General features: G+C 36.4%; 2 protein-coding genes across 2 annotated transcripts in view; one reads left to right on the top strand and one right to left on the bottom strand.

The window, feature by feature from the left end:
• The window catches only part of LOC115236842, a 336,098-nt gene that overhangs the window by 226,047 nt on the left and 84,255 nt on the right, over positions 1–25,796 (top strand). The gene's annotated exons all lie outside the window — the stretch shown is intronic.
• LOC115236840 (lachesin-like) overlaps positions 272–25,796 on the bottom strand; it is a 57,460-nt gene continuing 31,935 nt past the window's right edge. Inside the window, exons 3-10 of the mRNA XM_029809536.1 lie at positions 24,414–24,520; positions 21,620–21,805; positions 13,079–13,162; positions 9,354–9,477; positions 6,738–6,875; positions 6,503–6,625; positions 3,777–3,947; positions 272–1,690 (exon numbers count right to left, since the gene is read on the bottom strand). Of these exons, the coding sequence (XP_029665396.1) occupies positions 1,371–1,690; positions 3,777–3,947; positions 6,503–6,625; positions 6,738–6,875; positions 9,354–9,477; positions 13,079–13,162; positions 21,620–21,805; positions 24,414–24,520 (1,253 nt within the window). The 3' untranslated portion in view covers positions 272–1,370. The remainder of the gene's footprint in view (positions 1,691–3,776; positions 3,948–6,502; positions 6,626–6,737; positions 6,876–9,353; positions 9,478–13,078; positions 13,163–21,619; positions 21,806–24,413; positions 24,521–25,796) is intronic.

The following is a 25,796-nucleotide window of genomic DNA, read 5'->3' as shown; positions in this document are numbered from 1 at the left end:
AGAGGGTGGGGGGGGGGGGGGGGGAGAGGTAAGATGGCACGAACGTGTTAGTTACCCTGACGTGTCAAGTATGCACACATATACACATGCGAGCGTGTCCGTATATGATATACACGTATATATATACACATATCGCGCAGCTTATTGCAATGAAGCTGAGGAATTACGCATCTTTGATCCGCGTCGATATTATTTTCACTTCGAAATAAATATATGTCCTTATCGCTCTTTTCGTCTATCTATCTTTTTGGCCTCTATCACTGCTTTGTCGTTTTTTTTTTTTTTTTTTCTATCTCTTGCGTCCGTCGTCTTTTTTATTGTAATATTATGATCGCCATCGCGCAATTATCTTGTTTGTATTCGCAAAGTGAATATCTTAACCGATCATTCATGATTCGTTTCAATAATCCATAATTTCTATGTAACAAAAATAGAGAAATCAATTTTACGTAAAACTTGTAATATAATCCGAGTAATGCTAATTATTAATTTAATTATTTTTGGTTTTCTCAAATTATCTCGGTGAGATTAAATAAAACGAGAGATTCTATGTATGATAAGATAAAATTATATTGCTTAACATTGCATAAGAATAAAGATAATTTAGAATATTGTTTCGATAATTATAATAATAGTATCGAAAATAGAACTGACCTTATTATACCGAATTTGACCCTTGAATTTAATTAATCTATCACTCACCGATCGATTCTTCGATCCCATCACCAAGTACAACGATCAAGATACATAAGTCCCGCGATGTAAATCCCTGTCTTCTGACCCACGTGGTTCATCCCTTTCGCGAGCTTCCGATCCATTGATTAAGTCTATGAATTACGAATAAGCCACTCAGGGAAGACGATACGTCGTCGGCAGCAGCAGTAGCGGCGATTTAAGCCCATTCGAAGTTGTTTTTGCTGCGTAGAGCCGAGCAAGCAGCTGAATAGCCAATGAAGATTAAAGCTTTCGTTTCACGCGAAGCCGGCTACCGGGCATGAAATTTGCAACGTAACGTATGATTCACTTCGCGCGACTTTATCTCACTGATCAGATAGGATCAACGCAGTTTGCTTTGAAAATAGCATCGAATCTCTCTTGAAAATCCGATCGCTCAGCCAATGATAAAGCGCGTTGCGGACATATTTTTCTTTCTCGCAAAACTCGCTGCAGCGTCCTGCAATAGAAACAACTTCGGATTCGTGGGCATCCAGCGTTGATCGCTCAACTTCTTCGAAAGTGAATTACGTTTGCCGCCGAAATCGCGTCACGACGAGACCGACGTGCGAACGTGAGCACCAACGGCGTGTGCCTCGACCAGGTCCTTTAACTTTTCCCGACCCTTTCCCCGCTTCTCATCATCACCATCACCATCACCACCACCACCACCACCACCATCTGCGACAAATGATTGTCAGCGATACCAGCGGTGACAGGACATCGGTGATGGACAGCCGTCGTCGATGAGAATCGGCGCCCGACTTGGCGTTAATCGCGGGCCGTTTTTTGCCGACGCGGATCGTCGAGGACGGCGTGACGAGTGACGGATAGCCCACGTGGCCGTGGACCGTGTTGTCCACCGCCAGTGGCCTGTTCTCCGTCCTGTCCATCTCCGCCGAGCCGTATACTACTTCGTCCTCCTCGTCGTAGAACGTTGGCCACGCCGTCTGCGTCCTCGTCGGTCCGGAGATTTCTGAAACAGCGAAATAAAACGCGATTCTTAAGATGCAGAACAGAATATATGTGATTAGAAAAATATTCATTTCCTTGATTATGATTATAGAGATTTTTTATATAGAAATCATTATTATAACAATCGATATGTATCTATCATTTATAATCAACATACATACGTATGTTTATAATGATATTCCGGCATCGCTTCAACTAGAGCGAGTTAAACGGCTTTTCTCATTGTACTGTTCCAAAAAGTAGCAAGATCGCGAATTTATCGGCGCTTATCTGAGAATTCTGACACTTACGTTACAAACTTTCTCGAGAGTCTCTTGAATAAAGGAAAGAAGTTCAAACCCGCGGGGCGCTTGGAGATAAGATAACTCGACCCGCACGCGTGTCATTCTCATGGAAAGAATTTAATATCGAACGAAAGTGGACACGTGCGTACACTCGTATATACGGCATGTTCCCTAAAATTTTTGTTGAAATTCAAGAAAAAGTATTCCGCGGTGAGTTTGGGGAGAACAATGTTTCTCGGTAAATATTGATCGCATTTTTTTAAATATTTTTAATAAATTAAAAATTTTCAGATATCAAACGAAAATTCTGTTAACAGATAGGAATACATGTAACGCTATTTCCTGTATCATCACTTTTAAATTCATGTACGCAAATATGTCGTCTTTACGTCCACTGTACCGGATGGAGACCTCGCCCTCGAAATCGATGGGTCGATAACACGCGACGATTTACGAACGTGAAGGGTGTACTGCATTCGCCAACCTTATCTTTTCGCCCTTCCGTCTCTTACACAGCCCCTGGAGAGCTGCTAGCCGAGAAATTCGACATCGCGCGCGCGCGCGTGGAAAGACGAGGATTGACCGAAAGGTATCTGACGTAGGGGGGCAGATCCTCGGGGGGGTTTCCGTCCGTAAAGTGACAATGCTTGTAAACGCGTGGCGTGTTTGCCGTAAGAGGAGAAGGAGAAGAAGGAAACCTTCTCTTATTCCTATCATCTCGCAATCAGTCACGGGAGCGCGAGTTTACACTCCGCTCGACGACTGAAACCCGAGCAACAATTTTCACATGGAGTTGTTGGTACAGGGGACTCGTTAACCTCGCGACCCGCCGCATTAATGTAGGAATAACAGGTCGTGCGCGAAAGCAAATTCCGCCCACCCTTCGCCTCGCCCTTTGCGAGATACTCGGTGTAACCGAGCTGCAACGCGCGGCAAAAAGCCGTTTCCGCGCCATAATTCGTTCACTGCGAATAGTCGAGAGCCTTGTTACCCGGACGCATTTAAGATTGTTTCGTTCGCAGCTACGCAGAGATGTGCGGAATGTTTTGCATGGTACGTAATGCAATTCGAAAAGGTATTTCTGGAAGGTTCTGGGGTCGTGCTCTTTCTTGACAAAAATAAAATCCGCCCATAACCGGCCAAAGCTCCTTAACATCGAAAATCGAAAAACTTAGGGAATTAAATTTGAAAAATATATAACAGAATTTTATTCTTTATTTAATATTATATAGGTTTTACTTTCGCAAGATCTTAGTTTGCGATTTTATAGTTACTAAGAATTTTAAATTTGATGAAAATCTTGTTTATTTGTTATTACAGTTTGTCATGTAAATTTGATTCTTACAATTATATTCGTGCCGTATTAACAGATTCCGAGAAGCAATGTTATTTCCAAAGTATCAGCTGTAACGTGCAGAAAATTAATCCCGGCGGGCTACTTATATAAGTACAATAATTCATTCACAGTTTACAAGGCAAACCTCTCACCCTCGACCTCTTCCGTGCAATTATCTACGGATCTATTTGCAGGTTTTATTTCACGGTACGAATCTTAATCCTTAGCGTTACGACCATCTAAAGGAACAAAAAAAAGGAAGAGAAAAAAAGAAGAGAGAAAAAACGAAGTAGGAAAAGAAGTAGGATTATCCGCAAATGTACACGTGCACTGAAACGAAATGCAGCGCGGATAATGCAATTCTCCCCGTTTTGACTGCGTTCCGTTGAGTAATCGAATTAGGTATTCTTTATGGGCTCCCCGGAAAACTTCGTTTGATAACGGTCGAAAACGCGCTGTGTACTCACCGTATAATCGAATACTGCTCTCGACCTCGCCGAGGGAATTTTTGGCCGCGCACCGGTACGTTCCCACGTCTTGTTTCTGCAGATTCCGGATGGTGAGGATCATCCGGACCTCGAACGGTGACTTCGGCACCGCTTGCACGTCGTACCTGACGCTAGTTATTATCATCGCACCTTGAGAAAAAAAAACGCACTTAATTATTTCATGTTTGATAGATAGAAAATTGCACTTTATTTCTCTTCGAGCTTGCGCATCCAGCATTTTTCTCGATTAATATGCGGCAAAAATGCATTATGAATTTCACAGAAAAATGTGGAGAGTTAGTGTTTTATTCAACGGAGGAAGAGAGACTGAAACTAGAAATAGATATTATACAAATTTTTCTCGTATAAATATCTGCACACACGAGAAAAAAAAATTAAAATTATAATAAAATTATAAAAATTATAAGTTGGTTTGAATATCATTCTATTTACTTGTGTGTGTTTTGGTAAAAATATTTTAATAATCTATATCACACGCAAAATGAATTATATCTGTTTGTTAAATTATTTCAATTAAATTCTGAAATATTTTCATACTATGCATAGCAAGCAGTTGAAGGGGCAAGAGATTACGTCTCTTGCTATAAATAAGACATCTCGCCCGTTTCCTGCTATGCTTTCTTATTACACGTTGAAACAGTTGCATATAATGGGAAACAAGTGAAAGGTATCTTCCACGCGAGACGAAATTGCATACGAATGCATTGGAGCGAGGAACTCTGGATAGCTGAGCGTGTGTTAAACCGAGAGGACGTCTGACTCTTGTGAGGTGAAATCCACTGCGAGAATATTTCCGCGAGTCTGGAGAGAGATAAGTAGTATTCTCTCTTATGTCTATCTAAAATTTTCTTGAGGAATTCTGAATCAAAATATATTATTATACGTCATTGCAATATAGCGCTATTGTTCGTTGAAATATTATGCGCGATTTCCGATACCTGAGTTGACTTTTTATCGATAAATCTATATAAAAGAATTTAGAAAAAGTTAATTGTTTTAATGTTTATTGAGAATTTTCATATTTTATGCTTTATATATTTTGTATAAAAGAGAAAAAAAGATGATCAAATTATCTCGGATTTTCCTTTTGTTTATTCATACAAGTTTAGAACATGTTTCCAATTACGCGAATAAGTTTCTGGAAGCTGACGATACTGAAATATAACGCGATACGTATCTAATATCGGAATCGCCTAAACTAAAGTACGGTCTATAATCGGATTTGTCATGCGAGAGTAATTAATGATCGAGCATTTCTCCGTTAGTTGCAGTAGTAATTAGTTAACAAGCCAATCATTGTAACGGACTATACTACTTGTGGTAGCATTGTGCTGGCCAAATGCAGATATATAGATTATATTCGCATATATATACGAGTTGAAAGATATTCCATAAATTATACCTATATTACATTAAACGATAATTCCGTTTCGCGTGAAAGTGAAAATTGTTGCATAAATTAATTATTATTACAATTAATATATTTTCTGTGTGGAAAAAAGAAAAGAGAACTAAGTTATTAATATAATTGGAAATGCATATTAGTATATATTGATAAATAATATAATACATACATTACATATCGATCAAGAGTTAAAAAGTCTTACAGAGGATTTATTTGAAGTTATAGATTTTGAAGTTATATATACGTGATCGTTTATGAGAATTACATAATTATTCGCATAAGTTGATTTATTTTATAAATTGCATTTTGAGTGTTCTTTTAACATCTTAGTAATTTCATTTATCAAGGAATATAATCGAAATTAATTCAAGAAAAAAAAGGTGTAATTCAAGGTATAATCGAAAAAATCTAATTTTATATATATATATATATGTGTGTGTGTGTGTGTTTCTCTCTCTCTCTCTCTCTCTCTCTCTCTCTCTCTCTCTCTCTCTCTCTCTCTCTCTCTCTCTCTCTCTCTCTCTCTCTCTCTCTCTCTCTCTCTCTCTCTCTCTCTCTCTCTCTCTCTCTCTCTCTCTCTCTCTCTCTCTCTCTCTCTCTCTCTCTCTCTCTCTCTCTCTCTCTCTCTCTCTCTCTCTCTCTCTCTCTCTCTCTCTCTCTCTCTCTCTCTCTCTCTCTCTCTCTCTCTCTCTCTCTCTCTCTCTCTCTCTCTCTCTCTCTCTCTCTCTCTCTCTCTCTCTCTCTCTCTCTCTCTCTCTCTCTCTCTCTCTCTCTCTCTCTCTCTCTCTCTCTCTCTCTCTCTCTCTCTCTCTCTCTCTCTCTCTCTCTCTCTCTCTCTCTCTCTCTCTCTCTCTCTCTCTCTCTCTCTCTCTCTCTCTCTCTCTCTCTCTCTCTCTCTCTCTCTCTCTCTTATTTCTTTAAATAAGTTTGTTTGTAAAATTTTTCCTTTCCTGTTAAGTATCTATCTAAAATTACTGAAATATTGATAGCAATCAGAATGCAATTTATACAATTTGGAATCAATCTATGCGAATAATTACAACAGTCTAATAAACATAACAAATTGAAAAAATATTTCCAATACACAATAAATAATAAAGAATATACCTACGGGCAATATTTTGAATGATGAGATAGATAAATATTATGAAATCTTTAAAAGACGATGATTACGTAATACATATATTGCGTTGGAATATCGCGGTGCGAGAATACTCGATAACGGAACGATAATTACAGCATGCAGTGCGAAAGTGTTTTTTAGCGAATGTTGTCTCACCCTTCGGATCCTTGACCCAATAGTTAATCGACATCGGGGACGCCTCGACGAAACATTCTAGGACCACGTCGGTCCCCAAGGGCGCACCGACCAGCTGATTGGGTACGTGAATCACCGGTGAAACTGTAAATCGAAATTGGAAGATATGGTTGCATTTCTCGAGCCTCTTGCCATAAAGGAATCGAGATGCACGATATCCGGTTCAACGATTCGGATCGTAATCACTGTTACTTACAATGAACGTTGATATAAATACGTTTGCTGACCGCGGGCGGGACCCCGTTGCTGGCGATGCACAGATAAACCCCCATCTCGTTCCTCGAGATCTTCGTCAGCTTTAGCTCCTCGCCCAAAAACTCGTTCATATTATACGCTGAGAACGGTGTACGTTAAAGTCGAATAAGACCGAGCACATTCGATATGAGACTGCGCGCGCGCACCGCAACATTCTCGTCCATGTGCTTTAAGCGGTAAGATTTTTTTTCCACTAATGTAAAGCAAGACTTTTTTTCGAAATAACGAGATTTAGTCGATCTAATTACATTATCTAATTACACACACACACACACATTATACAGTAAAAATAATTTAATAAATTTAAAATATTTCATAGTTATCTTCTGCAAATCGGGCCATGGATTATGAATTCATATACATATTAAAATTTAATAATATCTTATATCTACATCTTTTTTTAAAACAAATGATTATTAATATGAGCAAAGTTTTATTAGATATTTTAGATATGTAAAGAGAACGAAAAAACTGAAGATAAAAATACGAAGATAAAATACAATTAGAATTATTTAAGTTCATCGAGAAAGTAATGATTATAGAAAATAAAATTAATAATTAACTTGAAAGAGGGAGAATACGCTTTCTTGCTTTATTAAAGCTACTTTTTGTCTGACAGTTGCATAATAATTATACTAACTTAATTGCTAATGTTTTTATAACAGAAACATTAGCTAACAACTTATTGTTTTTGGCTATTGTTATTTAATGAAAACCATTAAATACAGATGTGCGTGAATGAAAAAAGAATATAAAACGAACAACCTATTACAAAAGCGGGCGATGATCAATAAAATAACAAACGCTCTTAATGATATTATATTCGTGCTAATTACGCTTCTCCAATATTTTATTGTAGAACATGCAATATATATTACATTTCGCATGCTATATTTTCAATACGAATTCGTATTCACGATTTGCAAATTTATTCATACCTTCAAAATAATGCTAAAGAAATGTATATTTACTTTTCGTGAAATTTGAAGCGTATATTTATATTGGCGTATATGCAGTATAAATTAATGAAAACAACGTAATACGGTATAAATTAATGAAAATAAACAATTTGATTAAGTGACTGCATATTATATACCGATGAATGTTTTCAGATGCAAATAACAAAGTGGCGCATGCGGATAAGACGAGCGCAATTTGTTGCACCTGCAGCTATTCCTTGTCGCGAAATATCGTAAACAAACGCAGGAACCTCCCTCACCTGCGGCCTCGTTACACTACGTCGCAATTTAGCTTGTAAAAGCATTAATTTTCCCAAAGATTCTGAGTTTCTCCGCGTTTTCTACCTGGCCTATCAATTACGCGAAACAAAACGAGTGTTTTGCGTTTTATTAATTAAGCGCAGATGAAAAAAGAGGATATATATATATATATTTTTAGAGAACGTTACATTTGATAGACGGTATCTTTTAAATGCTTGATAATAAAAAAAGATTTATAATGATGATGAATCTTAAATGACGGATTCTAAAAATATAATTTATGGGACGAGCAAATCTAAAAATTCTCACATTGTTACCGCTTTCTCCTTTTCGTTTGTTTATTTTTTTAACATTTGAATACGAAATGTTCGCGTAACCGCGTTAGCTGGCGGTCGCGCGACCGGTAGTCTCTTCCGGCATGACTTTGATAATCACTGCGATTGTAATGCCGACAATAAGCCGTCGAGTTGGGTCGCCCGGAGGTGCAAGATCGCGCCCGGCATACGCTGCATCCATCGGTTGCAGCGGCATGCATCCTTGCTGTGGACCGCGTCGACAGTATGGTGAAATTTGCCTGCTATTAGTAACACCACGCTGAAGTGAATACTAAATACATCGTTTACCCGGGACTTGCAAGACAGGTGAGAGCGAAGCGGGATGGTTTGTGAGATCAACGTTTTGATCATTTTATGAATGTCTACTTTAAGGAAGATGCAGTAATTTTATTCAGCCGGACGTTTGCGTTTCTTCTTTTTTTTTTTTTTTTTTTTTTTTTTTATAATGTACAGTCTAGTTTGTATCTGTTTGATATATGAAAGAACATGTTTTTTTTAACTGATTGAGAATGGAGAAATAATACCGAACAGATTTTTATTTAATAGAAATAAAAATTGATAATTAAGAGAATAAAATTAATCGTAAAAACTATAGCTGAAAAAGAAAGCTAATTCTCGATAAACTGCGATTCTTTTCTTTTAATATGGACATAAATTATGAAAAAAACAAGGAAGGTAGACGGCACGTGTTTCATAATTGGCCCAATATTAAATTCAACATTACTACTTAATGATCCGCGGAATGAATCCGCGGCGCGGCCGGCCATTGAACAGAAGTCGCCGGCGAAGGCATTATTTCGGAGCATCAGCGGAATCGGTTTCCGGGCGAAATTCGTCTTAAAGTACGGAAACGGCGGTTCGTAATGAGGGAATTTGAATACTAACGGGATCGCGGAGCGCGGTATGCGCGCCTAAGGAAAACATAATTGTATATTCCGCTCTCTATATCGGCGGAACGGCGCGGTGCGGCGACGAGGGCGTGCCATCTATATTAAATCTTACCGTGAGACTTCTGGTTCGGGGTGCTTCCTGGAAATGGCTCCCGAATTATAATGTTCCTGCCGTCTTCTCGGCGCCAGGATACGCGCGGCTCGGGTACGCCTCTCGCCCGGCACGTTAACTTCACCTGTACGTGTTATGAAACCGGAATTATAAAGAGAAGCGAGTTCGTTATTGCACTCCACTCTAATGCCGTGCTTCATCCAAATATATATTTGGAAATATAAACGAGAGGGGGGGGGGAGGAGTGGGAGAGAAAAATGCGCGCGCGCGCGCGTGCACAGACTCCGTCTCTCTATGTAAAACACGTACGCGCGAGGACGTTTGTCCGAAACAATGGCGGCTCGCGCGGATATTCGAGCGGAAAACGAATCTATGGTCGCGAGGGGCATGAAATATCCGGCGTTGGGATTTTTTTTTTTTTTTTTTTTTTTTTTTTTTGGCGGTTATTAGTTCTACCGCGTGCTTGCACGGCCAATTTTATCGAACCTTCTCGAATTCTCGTTAACGGATGCCCAGTTTAACGATATTTTTGCTTCTGGGTGGCTTGAATAATGGAGTGATACGAAGCTATTTTTGAATGAATGAAATCAGGCACCATAAAATCAGCTTAATTTTTAAAATTTGTCATCGGCATGTTACATTCACAGATCCATCCATTATGAATATATCAATTTGATTCTCATCAGTTACCGAGTTACGCGTATTCGAAATGAATGCAAAAGATAGGATGGGTTACGAGTTGCAAAACACGTACGCGGAATGAATATCTGTGTGTTCTACAATGGAAAATATAAACGGCGTGTTGACAATTAACGACACGACACGTGTCGCAGCATACTGCGCTGTTTGTTGGCCTGCATTCTACTGACACGCTTGCCTGCTAGTTTGCAATATCGGTGACGTTTTTAGATGAATATCGTGTTAGCACGGTTCCGAGGTGTAATGTAAGTTATTACATACGTACAGTTTGCATAGCTACCTTCAAAAAAACATAAACTGAGTATTATTCACTCGATTCTTTCAAAAAACATTTGGAGGATCAAAATTAATGTTTAAAATTTATATAAAAATGCATAAAATAATTAAACATAGTGTGATATATGACTTTAAAATTTTGATTATGCCATAACGCAATCTGATTTATTGAAAATACTTTTTAAAGATTTAAAAAAATGACAAGCAGATAATATACAAGTCACTTAATATATTATTAATATTTTTATTATTTACACAAAATATTATTTTGTTATTGATTTTATACCTGAAATAAGATCGGAAATATTGATTTCATCGAAACACGGATATAAATTGATCGATTTTATGTACATTTTTTTGAAGTTACATTTACGCTGAATTTTTGAAATAAATGATTATACGGGCTATAGAAATATATCTATTGAAAGTATTATAATTTGAAATTTCAGCAACAATTAAACGTTCTTTTAAAAAGTATCTTCCGTTCCAGCAAACTTTGGAGAAACTTACAAGACAAGAGTTTCGCCAGAAATCAATTTTGAATTAAGAAAGAAACGAGTTCGAAAATGTTGTAATCTGTTGTATCAAAATTTATTTACGGCATGTGTAAAAACGTATTCGCACGATGAAAAGCGACATGCCGTGAAAAATCTGCCAGTTTAGATTTGTTTAGATTTTTACGTGAGAGTTTGGTAAATACGGGAGAGACAGAGAGAGAAGAAAGAGAAATAATAATAACAGTCATAGTCCGGCAAAATTATTTATTTATCTTGATAGACTCGGACTGTGCCGTCAGGAAACGAATTCACAAACTCGAATCTCGATTGAAACTTCAATTTTTTATGAACTTTATCTAGCGTGCCGGGTCAACGAAAATACCAACTTTTTTTCTATCGCAACAATTGACATCTACTGTTTTTAGATTTATTGCTGATGGATATCATATCTATTAAGAACGCCAAATTAAGAATAGATATGTACAGTATGTGATGAAATTATTTATCAGAAGTAAAATTGTCGAAGATATTTATATTAAAATTATTTTTACAATATATTTTTTAATATATTTCCTATACACTTATATATTTTTATATTATTATTATTAACACTGTATAAGTGGGGCATTTTAAAAAGTACATACTAACTACATTTAACATAGCTTGTGTATACAAAAAATTTTGTTCAAAAACGAGAGAGAAATTTTATTTTATCGCAGTGGAACATTCGAAATTCGCAATGTAATTCTACAATTTTCCAAATCAATATTAAATTATGTTTTAGACAGGCTATACAATTCTGTTGTAACAAAAGGAATACGATATTTAGACGTGTGTCCCGACAATCTCGTCAAAAGAAGTAGATAACTTATATAAACTGACAGTAGTACAATTTTCAGTATATAACCAACCGCGGAAGCTTATAATAATAGGAAGACTTGCTATGCGCGTTGGTATAATTTCAAAGTTTAAAATGGTCCACGATGTAGAGGGGCTCTGTAGTGCTGTCGCGTCTTCGTAAAAGCGTCTGTCAGACATTCTGAGAGAAGCGCAATATTCTTTACCCGAGCGACACCGTCGGCCATGCGCGCGGAAAAACGCGAGGATAAGATGAGATATTCGTTAAAATTGCGCGGCTGCCACGGAATATGAATTGTGAGCAACAGGTCACTTATTTTCACCGATGACTTATTTGCATCCGCGCGGAACGTCAAAATTGGCTATATACGACGTCGTGCCCTTGCAATTACGCGCACAGAAAGTTATCAAATCAAATAAATTACTTATAAGCGATTACATATCGCGAGAACATGACTATATATTTTTCTTCAAAGAGTAACAAGCTATAATCATCAAAATATCACGATTTCTTCTATTTTGAAATACGCTTAAAATAATAAAATTATAATTAAAATATTATTAATAATACAAAGACATTTAATAATAATTACGAGTTCGCTGTACGATAACGTTAAAATAGTACTTGCAACAGATGTACGAGATCACTTATTATGAATTATATCATGAAATGCAATACAATGCATTATATTCGCTTTTTATATTTAAATTGCAGTTGACATCTAAATGTGACAATTAGTTTGTAGATTTAATAATAACGCGCCAGTATACAAGTACTTTCAAAGTTAATACTTTTAACTCGCTATCATTATGGACTTCCTGACGATTTAAGCATCTTAGTAGTAACACCAATCTCGTGTTCAAGACGTTAATGACGACGAATAGCGGAAGTTGCAAGTTATTTGTAGACTTAGCCGCGAGCCGTTGCACACTCGTGGCGCGTATTGCCCTTCTCCGATATAGATTTCTCCGGCATGAATCAAGCGGAATAACGTTGCCCTGATAATTTACTACAGACGTAAATCAGCCCACATTTGTAAGTAATAAACCATCGTTTATTCATGACGGCTTCTGCACGGGGTAAATTATTTAACGACCTCCGGCCTAGTCGCGCCATAGCGCATCTTTCTTCCTGGCATATTTATCCGCAAATTTATTTCCGCATGCGGATGAATTCTTCGAAATTGAGTCGGAAGTTAATTGTTGATCGAAAGCAACGATCGATATTGACGTTGTATTTCAACAGAATAATAATGTAAAGAAAAATATATTTCTTATTACGAGACAAAAGTTGTGTGCGTATGTGTTCATTCTTAATTGCTATTAATTAAAAATCTTTCTTTAATAATTGAAATCAAAATATTATAATGACGTAAAATAAAAAAATATATTCACCTGGCCGCCCTCGCCTACCATCATGTCGCTTGATGTAGCTTCAGGATCGAAATCAGGTGGCACGACAATCGACAGCATACCTGTCTGAAAGAAACAGATGATTTGTAATTAGTATTAATATAAACTCATTGTCAGAGAGAACGGTAGTGAATTCAAGTTTGCTTTATTAATAAAGTTATTTTATTTTAATTTTTTAATAGTAAATTAAACTATTACTTTATATTTCTTTTCTCTTTCTCTGTTACTTTATTCCTCTTATTATAAACTGTTATTATAAATTCATATTTAAATTATTTAACAGAAATACATAATAATGTATTATCATAGATTCGCGATCTCTCAAATAATGCAATAGAACTATTCAAATATAAGAACATCACTTTGCGCTATCTGTCTAGATTTTTCGTGATTAGGAAATTTTAATTAACGTATATATACGAGTTTCATGATGACTTGAGAGGGATAGATGTTTCTACAGAGCGCATAGGTAGAGCTATAATTATGTCTCTAACTTCAATCATACTCTGTAAAAATTTAATACGCGGTTCATTGCGAGAGAGAGGAGCATATTTTTTCCCATTATACGGCATTGCGCGTAAATGTGGCTCATCCGACGTACCGCGTTGATAACAACAAGCGAATCAGAGATGATGACATATAGCTTGCTTTATTTCCCTCGTCGCAGCATATGACGCTGTTATGGAAATAGTGTTTAAAATAACCGGATTCGCTACAAGAGTAGAAAAACGGATTTAAATAATAATGCGAAAATAATGAAAAAACAGGCGTGTTCCTGCGGAGTATACTTAATTTCTTGAGACTAATTGAATAATTGCACTTGGCAAAAGCGTGATAATATCATCGAATTAAATTCTGAATCTTGATTCTGAATGTAATAAAAGAACGATTCGCAGAAGCTTTTTGTTTGTTTTACATCAATTTTTTTTCGTTTTTTGTTGCATTAGTAGATTACGAAGTACGACAGTTGGATAACGCGGACAGAGTAAGGCAGTTGGATAACGCGAGCGTCTCTAAATCTCGAGTGTCTTGTTCCCCCGATATACTTTAACTTGATATATTTTATACGGGATAACGTATTGTGGCCGCGGATCCTGCTGACGTTGCCGGTGCGGATACCAATGTGTATTGTGGTTATTCGTTAATTAACGGTGCGTAGTAAAGTCAAACATCATAACCATCAGTTAGATCATTATTACCCGCCCGATATTCAACAATCGAGCACGTGAGTTAAACGTGAATCACGTGCGCAAAAATGATAGCTTCCAACTATAATCCATCCGTTCTGCTAATGATTTAACTAAATCTAAAAAGGTTATTTCTTAACAATTATAATGTTTTGATTTGTTCTTAATATAAAAGTATTATCTCAAGACGAGAAGAAAAATAATTAAATACTTATTATTTTTTATAATAATAAAATTTTGAGTAAAATTTTATGATTTATCGTACGGCAGAATTTGTCGATAATTTAATGAATTCGAAGAGTGAATCTTGAATTTAAGATGCTGAAATTTAAATTACGCTATATATTACGAGGATTTTACGGCTCATTGTTCAGGGACAATACAGAATAATACTCGATGCCATCAAAATGCTGGATGCTCGGCACATTTTCCTGCAAGGTGCAAAATAATCCTTCAGGACAAAGCGTTGCGCGCTAACTACGCATTCGACACTTATCAGCGCGCGCACGGAGACGTTATCACGTTATAATTCCCAAGTGAGAAGACAGTAGAACGCGGTGGAGAATCGAGGAAGAGGAGGAGGATCAACCTCGAACATCTCTGCTTCGGGGACTTTTGTCGGCGGTCGTACGTCAACCCACGAGACGTCAGGACGAGTGCAAGGACCTCTTCCCTGTTCCTCCTTCACTTCTCCATATCTTTCCCGCCGTGCTTACTCCTCCCCCTCGATTCTCCTCGTTTCACCTGCGATTTAAAGGAAACTCCACACACGTCGCTCGTTCTCTCTCTCTCTCTCTTTCTCTTTCTCTCTTGTCTTCGCAAGACGCGGAGGCACGAAGTGTACGCGCAATTACGAGGATGTAATCCACGCCACGACGAAACTTCAATCGTTATAACCGAGTTGTCTGGCAAGCCGCCACTGCAGAAACAGCCCCGACGAATGCAAACTGCGTACCTGCTACCTACCTACATATCTATCCTATCACAGCAACGGCGATGACGAGACACGTGCCTTAGTGCGTAAACTCATACGTGTCATCACTGAATTGTGAAGCTACTGTCCTTCGCACATGTACACATCGAAAATTAATTGTTACGCGCCTGCGAATGATTGCATTAGTCCTCGCCGCAGGTGAATGAGTGAGTCTTGAATCTCCCTTTTTAAAGTCAGCAATAATTAAATTATTTATTTATATTTTTTTAAATATTACTATAAATAATCTATAATTACTATAAATAATCTACTTGTCTGTAAAAACAATTTGCCGTAAGCTTGTTTTTTTTTCAAACTGCATTATTCTGACAAAAGTAAGAAACTTTTATTTTAAAGCAAAATAAGTCTTTATATTTACGATAATTGTAATTAATATATTCAGAATATATGGAAGTGCGTTATCAAAATGCGACAAAATATGAAGATAAATACAAGAGGAATTTAATAAATCAATATTGTAAACGTGATATCAATTATGGTTAATGTGCTAGATCATTTAATCTTACAAAGTATATCAGAGGGTAAACGCATTCGCGCAAACAGCACGCCCGTTGAGACCCATTATCGCTCGTTAGCCAGATTTGCACTACAGGATCACTATTAATCCGTAAGTATGCGCACCATTTCTCTCAATGTGATCGCGAATATACATATAACGGAAAAGTCGTACATTGTTTTCTAATGATTAATAGTATCATCGAACGAAATTAAAATAATTATATATATACTCTCTTGGTATTTGAAAAATGCCCTGTATATGCTAAAGTATTTTAAGAAAAAAAAATTATACATATATCGTGTGTATTTTATAAATTGAATTAATATCATTTGATACGAAATATTAAATTTGCATATCTCTATTGTTCTTATTATAATCTATAATATCTTGATTCATTATGAGTAAAATAAAAATTGGTGATGAATGAAGATTATATGAACGATCATAATTAATTGTGATATGATTATATGATGATATATTTAATTAGAAAATTATCACAATCGTAGTGAAAAATGAAACTTTAGTTAATCGTGATAATTTTTAATTAAAGCGGAGTTAATTTCAACTGGTATGGACAAGATTTGCGATTCATTTTGAATCATTAGGAAGGGACTGTATAAGACATCTACAAGGGATATATGGTAGTTTCGTGAGATTCGATTCAATTACTCGATTAAATCAGTGCATTTCGCGTCGCGTCAGAATTATGCAGATAACCCCGAAGAAGTGACGCGAAATTTCAAGAAAGACGACGCACAAGTCGACGCGCAAGCCGACGTCTCTACGTACGTACACGTAAATTTTATCAGACACGCAGTCGGAATTATAAACGACGCGCGAAGGACGCCGCCGTATTCGGCAACGAGCGAGGAAATATAGTTACGAGAGGCGAGACTCCGCATCCTGCGACGATCGTGTTTTAATTGCTGATATATACACATGTGAATGAGAAAGAAAAGGGGAAAAAACGACGAACTGTGATAGAGGGAGTCATATTTATGGAGGAAAAATTTGTACAGGAGGCAATTTATTTCTTTGATTGGCGGCTAAGTTTTACCGATTTAATAACAGAGCAAAAGAAAATATTGATATTATAAATTTTCGAGAAATCTTTTTTCCGTTAAATTTTATCAAATTTTAATATTATGATGTAATAATAATAAAAAAATATACAATAACCACATGTAAATGCGATAATATTAAAATATGATATGCACTGTATTTTCCCTCTGTCTCTCTCTCTCTTCGCATCGGTATAATTTTTCGCCTTTTATACAGTTACAAGATTCATATTTTGATTTGTTTCCAATCGGATTGTGGAATGCCCTGGCAAATCACTCTGCGATCCAACCGCTCGCGACAAATTTATTTCAGAAAGCAAAAATTAATGCAAAGCACACACATACATAAGACAAAATATATGACATGATGAATATAAGAACGCGAGGTAGAAGAAACAAGATATATTACTAATACACAATAAGATAATAATTGCAGAATTAAGCCAATCACCATATTTCGTATTCGTTACAGAATCTATATCTTTAAGCAAAACATTATATTTATATATTTTCTTCCTTGTAATTTTTATTTTTATGCTATATTTATTTTTTATATAAATTCTTTTGATCGATTGGCCACAGTATCGATTGCTTACAAAGTGTTTATTATTTAACTTTCCAAAAAAAAATGGTATAATATGGCGTCAGATGTAAATATACATAATTAGTTATGAAAAGATCTGATAACATATGTAATATCATATGATTATATAAAATTACATATGTTATTAGACCCTTCACAACTAATTATATACATTTACATCTAATCACTATACCATTTTTTCGTGTTGCTATTTCGTAAAGCGAAAGTGACAAGAAAACAACCGACGTTCAAATAGGACACTTGCCATCGTCCCGCAAAACCGTTGCGTGTTACCCTCCGTGCACTACTTAAGATTACAGCTTTTTTCTTAGCAAAAAGAGGGAAACTACGACTAGCAGAGAAGAACTCGCGCGAATTCAATCCGAAATGTCAGAAAATTAGATCTCAGCTTGACTTCCAGCGGCGTCCCACGCCGTATCACTTTGCTGGCAAGAGGCGGACGAGAGCCAACTGTTACTTTAAGGCAACCAGACAACCGCGGTCTAGACTCCGATCTCAAGAAAGACAAGGCAAATGTTATCTGGAGGTAGAAAGGACGAACGGAGGACCCTGGCGCGCTTAACTAAATTGGCTCGTTAAGTGTCTTTCGTATCGCGAGAAAAATTTCTCACGCTCGTAAAGCGACACTTTTATGCGCCTAATTGCCATCTAACTATTTAAGCGTCATGCATTCAAAAAGACGAGCGTGCGAATTTTGAGAACTTGTTTGCGATTGTTCCTAGTTACTCGATCCGAACGAATCTGCGCGCGCGAGCGTGCAAAAATATATAAAAACATATAATCTTCTTCAATCGATTATCTTTCGCCGACCCTCCTTTGCGATTTTTCACCGCTTAAAAGTCGATTTTACACGAGACGGCTGTTTCATCGCCTTTTCTTATCGGGAATTACTACGTCGCGTATAATATTCGTTAAACGACTTAATATTCCGATCCTTTTGTGATAAGATTATATACACGCAGCTGTATATATATTATAACACGCGAAGAGCATGGAGGATTTAAGCGGGGCGCTATTCATAAACGGGTATCGGCGTTCTCGAACTGGCGAAGACGGCTCGTTAAGTTCCCAGGTTCGTTAAGTATGCCGCGGGTCTACCAGCCGCGCGTACGCGGAGGGCAAAATGCTTTCGATACTTGTACAGATTGTTATGTCGGCAGCAAAGCTAATACTCTCGCGGCAGAGCTCGGTGGTTAATACCAGTGCTGTTTGTGCTATCGCGCGTCACCGACGACGATTAGGCGACGGAAAGTATGGAGATGTGCAAACGAGGTTGCAGCGACTGTTGCTGTCTCTAATCGAGCGCTTTAGGAATCTCTGTCTTTCTCTCTCTCTCTCTCTCTCGCTTCACTATTATTCTCTCGCTTTCTCGTTTACATCGCCCAAAGGTTTCACCGGGAATGTAATGAATACGATAATACAAATACGATGTTTATTATAAATATGAATAAACTAATAATGTTATTAAACAAAGATTATATTTATTGTTAATTATTATATTATACCCATGTTTGTGATAGCTCACGTGGTTTGTAAAATTTTTAATTCATTGATATATTTCTGTATTCTCTAATCAATATTTCTGTAATAAATTCCATCTCAGATTTCTGAATTTTTTTTTCTTGAGAATATCTTGCAATATATCACGATTTGGAAGCAAAAATATTTAGTAAAAATGAGACATTTCATATTGCGGATAAGGACTTAATAAGGATTTCTGAAAGGTCTTCCGAGTTTCTAATGCGAATACGATTGCACGTATTACACCCGTGGGATTATGTTAATGATAGTTAGCAAACTGAGACCGGGATGATTAATTGCGTGAATCAAGTGAGACGTGGTCCGACTGTAACTGAGTAACTATCGATTAACTCATGCGCATCTTGGCACTTTGTCGATGCGGGCATTATTGGCAGCGAATCGCTCGATTAATTGTTTTGTACGGCAACTTATCGCAACCGATTTCCGCGATGCAATGTAAAGCGTATCATTCGACAAATATATCTGCTTCTATTTCACTATCTTACAATTAGCTATAAACATATATCAAATTAGATGTTAAAAAGATGTGGAGACATTATTGTATTTAAATTTAAGTTAAAAAAACAATCGATTTAAAATGTAAGTATTCGTATAAATGAAAGTATAAGAAGATTTTTGATATGTATGTATATCTTTAATCAAAATTTTGACACATTATAATTTTTATTCGCTAACCTTATCGGCAGATCATTAATAACATGCAGAGCATCTTTTCTTGTACAAGTTATTCCGAAAAATACACGGGAAGTGTTAAAGATACGAATCACATTCCGTAACTCTTTTATAAGTCTCTATCGAAAAACCATCGTCTTTCGTGAAGCTCAGGCTGGAGCGCAAGAAGCCCTATTCCTTTTAAAGCCGATTGTCGCGGAATAGCGTACAATATTTACGCACGAGAACACATTATTATCGTTTCTTACGACGTATTTTATTGATAATATATGTAGTAACATTATGATAGTATATTATAAGTCACTTTGAATTCTACGACTTCTTTATCAAATAAAAGTTGATCGATTTGTATCAAACTTATATCGAATATATGACAAAGTTATGTCGATGAAAGAATATATATTTTTTATGTATATAATATTAGGAAATAAAAGAATGAGAGAGAGATAGAGAAAAAATGAATGTGATACAAAAAATTTAAACATTTTTTATTACATAAAGATTTTTGTCATCCGCGTGATCTCGTTTGTATTATAGTTAACATCCACTAGTTCGAAATGTCTGGAGAATGAAAATAAGAATTAAAAGCAAAAATACATAAAATATATTTTCGACATCTCATAATATTGATCCATTCTATTTTACCGAAATAAAATTAAAAAATGAATTTGCTTTATAATTCAAATTAAATAAAATTAATATAATACAATTTATAATTATAATACAATCGTTTTTCAGTTCATGTGTAATATAGATTATATTCATTATGTGCAACGTGAAATGTTTGTAAGAATTTTATGTAATATACATATAATGCACATATAATCATTACATAAAATATGCAATAAAATGGAGTGAGAGATATAATATGAGAGAGAAATTTGTACGCCTCATCGGAATTGTATGACCTTTTGACCACTGACGAACGTGTCTGCATGCTTTATCGACCTAAATACAGTCGTCGATAGGGTCGTCCTAATTAGTTATTTCATCGAGTTTGTCGGTTTGCCACGGCTAATTTCAAACAAGAGCTATATGTTTCCGAGTTTAGTACATCGAGGCGAAGTATCGAGATCAGTAATAACAGAAAATATAGATATGCATTAAAAGGTATCGAAACCCGTTATTCTATTAATCTTATTTATCACAATTAGAGAGAACGCGCTCTACAATATTTTAAGATTTTATAGAAAAATAAATATATTTTATATAATCAATTTATTTATTACGATTTAAATTTGATATACATATTTTAAAAGAATTATGCCGGTAGGTAAGTGTAATGAATCTGTCATTTCTTTTAAAAACTTTTAAAGAAATTAGCGGTATCATTTTGGTTCGATAAGCATAGTAGAAGCATAGTAGAAGCGTAATTAACGAAAATATGCTTAAAGCGGCAAATACATCACCGTTTCCACGCCTAGGTAAATTCCGCGCGTTTCTAAAATAGTAGCAAACTGCTATTAGAAGCTCTCTCTCCCTCTCTCTCTCTCTCTCTCTCTCTCTCTCTTTTGGGAACTTCCTAACGATACTTCCGTTACCGCAGTATCGTCGCGAAAGATCCTTCGCGAAACTTGCGCCTCGTTAGATTTACCCGCTGGCCAATATTAACGGCGATGAGAGTAAAGGTGTGGTATGTCCGAAACGGGCATTGCTCCCGAGATTCGAATGAACGGCGCAAACTTTATAATTGAAGCACGGAAAAACTTGTGACGGAACCGGCTGGTTCACGCAGTTCCTCGGCAGCCCATAAATCGTAAATAAATTGGTACAGTATTCGTCGGATAATTTTAACAGAATACACATTTAATTATGTATCTGTATAAAATTAAAATATATAAATAATTTTAATAAAAATCGGCTCTAGATTAATCGGAATACTATCGTATGAGATGGCGAATCGGCAGCCATCACCTCGTATATATCGACCCATATCGTTTGTAGGAGCTTAGTGAGGTACATACCTGACTCTTCATGGGATCCGTATTGATCTGACACATGTAAAGACCGCCGTCCTCTTTCTGAACGCCCTTGATGTGAAGGTTCCACATACTGTGATCGCTATGGGACACGGATACCCTCTGGTTGTGCGTGATCACGTGATCGTGTATTGCCTGAATCGCCTTCGTGTCCGCCTTTACCCAACCGACCTGGAACATCAATCGCCGGATCAGGCCGTTAATAGGGGTGACGGAGAACGAGAGAGATAGATAGATAGATGGATAAATAGATGGAGAGAAATATAGAGAGACGTGTCGCTGACGGAAATCGCGATGACGGCGTCGCGGATTTCGTCGAAGACGCCGCAATTTCCTCACAGGCATCCGACTGCGGAATACAAACAGATGTGAGGGATGCCTATCCTGAGGTGTGCAAGCATGCAGACGTATATACATACATACATACATGCACACACACACACACACACATATGGATTGACACGCGCGATTCCCCTTGGCCAAACTTTCAGCGATATTTGCATTTTCCTTAGAATATTCCAAATCCCGAAGTGAGGATCTCTCGCGATTTCACGCGAGCGAGCAAGCGACGCACGTACGTAGACGCACACATAGCCATGGTTACACCATGTACGCGCCCATTTCCGAACTAGTAATAGAAAACCGGATACCATCATGCCACGACTTCTTCTCACCCCTCCTCTTCTCTCTCTTTCTTTCTCATTATTCTCTATGTGTATTCTCGCGATAGCGGCTACACAAACATTCTACCGACGAAGAGAGTATCGATGGTCTTCGTGTCTCTGGAGTAAAAAAGATCCAATGATCTCCGAGTCTTCGAGATGATAGAAGCAACATCTTCATAATCTTCTCGTTTTTTGAATATGAAAATATATATCTATATATTATATATTCTTCCGTAAAGAAACTGATCTCAATTTCATTTGTATAAAAAAGAAATAACAGTGAAGTTGACGCTTCTTCCTTACAAGAGATGTCGGCTTTAATCATGACTATCAAAGCTCTTATTCAATAGATATTGCAATTGCTCAACATAGAATCGTTTAAAAAAACATCGGTAAAGTGAATCGCTTTTAAGTCAGTCACTCTTTCGATTTGACTTTCAAATTTCCTCTGGAAGTGGACTATAAATGGAAAGACCATCTTTTGACTGTGTCTGGTAACGACGGATCTCTAGCACATCGCAGTTGTGTACTTCTCATAAATTTAATTATTATGATTCTCCGCTTGGAATTGCTTTAATTTGACCGACGCGAGGCGTTGACATTTATTTGCATATAATCGATGTTCTCGTTGTGTACCGCGCGAATAAATTAACGGTATAATAATAATTATACAATCTGTGACATGCAATGAAGATGAAAACAGAGAGAGGGAGAGAGAGATAGAAGTAGAATATTAATCGAAAACACAGAATAGTTCGTACATTATTCAAATATTTATATTTTGCTTTTACTTCATTGAGTTGCCGATAGAGATTCGATGTGAAACGTAATTGAGTCTTCTATAATAGTCTAACCTATCTATCTAGTCCAATCTATAATACCAGTTTCTATAGTTTCTATAGTTACAACTTCGTAAAATGTCAGATATGGGTAGCGAGTCTCAACAGATTTCAATACGTCTGATAGGCTACGAGCAGATACTATGACAGTTCGAAGCGAATGATTATACCATAACAGTATTACCGGTTACTGCTTTGATTATACTACCCGAGAAAAAAATGGTATAATATGATCGGATGTAATTATACATAGTTAGTTATGAAAAGATCTGATAACATATGTAATTTTATATGATCATATAAAATTACACATACATATATTATTATATAAAATCATGTACTTATATTATCAAATCTTTTCATAACTAATTATGTATATTTACATCGAACCGTATTATACTATTTTTTCTCAGATATTTTCCGCCGTAGCTCAATAAAATTTGTGCAAACAAATGCGCAAAGAAAAACGATGATGCGTGGAAAAGATAATTTCACGATGTGGCTAAAAAGTGTTATTAAATTCCGTTGTCGCGTAAATGTGCGAATTTTGCGACTGGTAATGACGAATGATACAAGTCAAGTTGTTCTGCCATAAAGTGTGCGGAGGCGAGATCGATAATACGATACGTAATACGAGATTAGTTTTATAGAAAGATTTCGTTAATACGTTTTGGAAAAAACGTCGGGTCGTTCATAGCTTTTTACATCGCGCGTGTATCGATAAAAGTTCTCGGTTTGAAACTAGAAGTCGGGCAAAGTGAGCGGAAAAATACCTCTCGAGTTCTTTAAGTGAGAATTTTACAGATTTCAAGACCGACTTTTGCGCCCGTGAAAATCGTACAGATAGATTATTCAACGCGTTAAATGTATTTTCCAGGTACGTGTCTTGTCGAGTGTACTTTTCTCATTACAGATCTGTTTCTTTTCGTTTAACTGTAGGAGATATAAACTAATTTCCGGATTATAGAGATTTATATATCAATTATTTTTTATATAATGACGAATATCAACAAATAATATGTAATTTATAATATATATAATAATCTTTTAATGATATGTAGCTATGTTACTTTTTTTTTTTTTTACTTTGCATTACTTTTGTAAAATTTTTGTGATAGTTATCGCGAACGATGCCAGTGTACATGGCGAAAGTTTATCTTAGTAGGAGATATGATTTTTTAAAGATGCATCCTTTTCAGAAGTTAAGTGAAACCCCAAGAAGTTAAGCGAGCGTTACAACATTACAGGCACACCGTGGCTTTTCATGTAACTTACCCTGTAACCTCCTAGATGTTTCACCAGACACGTGAAAGTAGCGTCCCTCCCGAGTGGCACGGTTAGATTGGTGATAGGACCGGAGAATTCGGGTTGAAAAGCGCCTCCTGAAACGATAAAATACGTACGACGTTCGTGAAAAATACATACACCATTTGCATACCGCACCACCGGCAATTTTTCGACAGTGACGTCAATTCACCGTCGTGCAGAATGCGCTTTATGGAAAGCGAATAAACGTCAGAAGGCGGAACGTACGCGACTTGGCAAAACGTGGAGATGCGTCTCGCAAATTAAATGCATAGACGTGTGACGTCGAATTAGCGAGAATCGTTGCAGTATATGTAGCACTTAAGCGAACATCTATGTGCGTAAGTAACATTAATCGATGCTGAATGACGTTTTCTTGATGTCTCTACTTTTATGTGTGTGTGCTTCGATAATTATATTTACAAATTTACAAAAGCTTTAAGAATAAATATTTCTGCTTCATTTTTCAAGACAAATAATAATCCTTCAATAATCATTACCAAAAAAGTTGGATAGCATTTTTAATATGCAAATCATTAAAGTAAAAATGCTTTTTTGCAATACGTTTTGTCTTGTCTAAAAAAAAATTTAAATTTTATATGATTTTTCAAAATAATCACGTTATCACACAATGTATGAATTAAGATATAAAACAAAAATAATTCCAATAAATATGGTTTATTCTAGATTAAATTAGTTTGTGAGAGTATAATTTATATTGTGGAAAAATATATACCATTCTCTATTATCTCTCTAACATAAAATAATACGTGCAGCGCACGTTAATTACTACAAATATGGCATACATGATTACAGCGATTAACGCACCATATACATATGTATATAAAATATATTTCTCTTTGCTTTTTATATTTTTTATATATTTTCGGATTGTTCGGTAGGTGCACATAAATAATATACTAATATAGATTATATATATGACAATGAGATAGCGTTCCATACGATAATGGATGTGACGCGAAAAAATATATATGATGCGTAACGTATAAATTGCTTCATTGATAAAATAAAGATGGAGAATGCGAAATGCGTATGAACGTTCTCGATTCTATCATTCTTTTTATTCGTCAACTTCTGCGTTTCAGTTCCTCGCGGCGCGTTTTTCCGCCTGGAATAATTTATTATCGAACATATGAACGTGTCGCTTAAACCGCGAGTGTAACGTCAGATGATTTTTACGACCCGTTAGCGAACCAAACACCGTTCGACGACTCGCGTCGGACGAATTGAATTAATCTTGTGATCGGCGGAGCTTAATATCGTGCGCGTCGAGATGATTATCCGGTAGTTTACAGAATAATGACGTAGACGTTGATTGAATCGATCACTTTG

This window comes from Formica exsecta, unplaced genomic scaffold (assembly GCF_003651465.1).
Source record: "Formica exsecta isolate Colony F162 unplaced genomic scaffold, ASM365146v1 scaffold26, whole genome shotgun sequence".
In the NCBI taxonomy this organism is placed as follows: Eukaryota; Metazoa; Arthropoda; class Insecta; order Hymenoptera; family Formicidae; genus Formica; species Formica exsecta.
The sequence above is the reverse complement of the archived record's forward strand: the minus strand, read 5'-3'. Positions and strand labels throughout refer to the sequence as shown.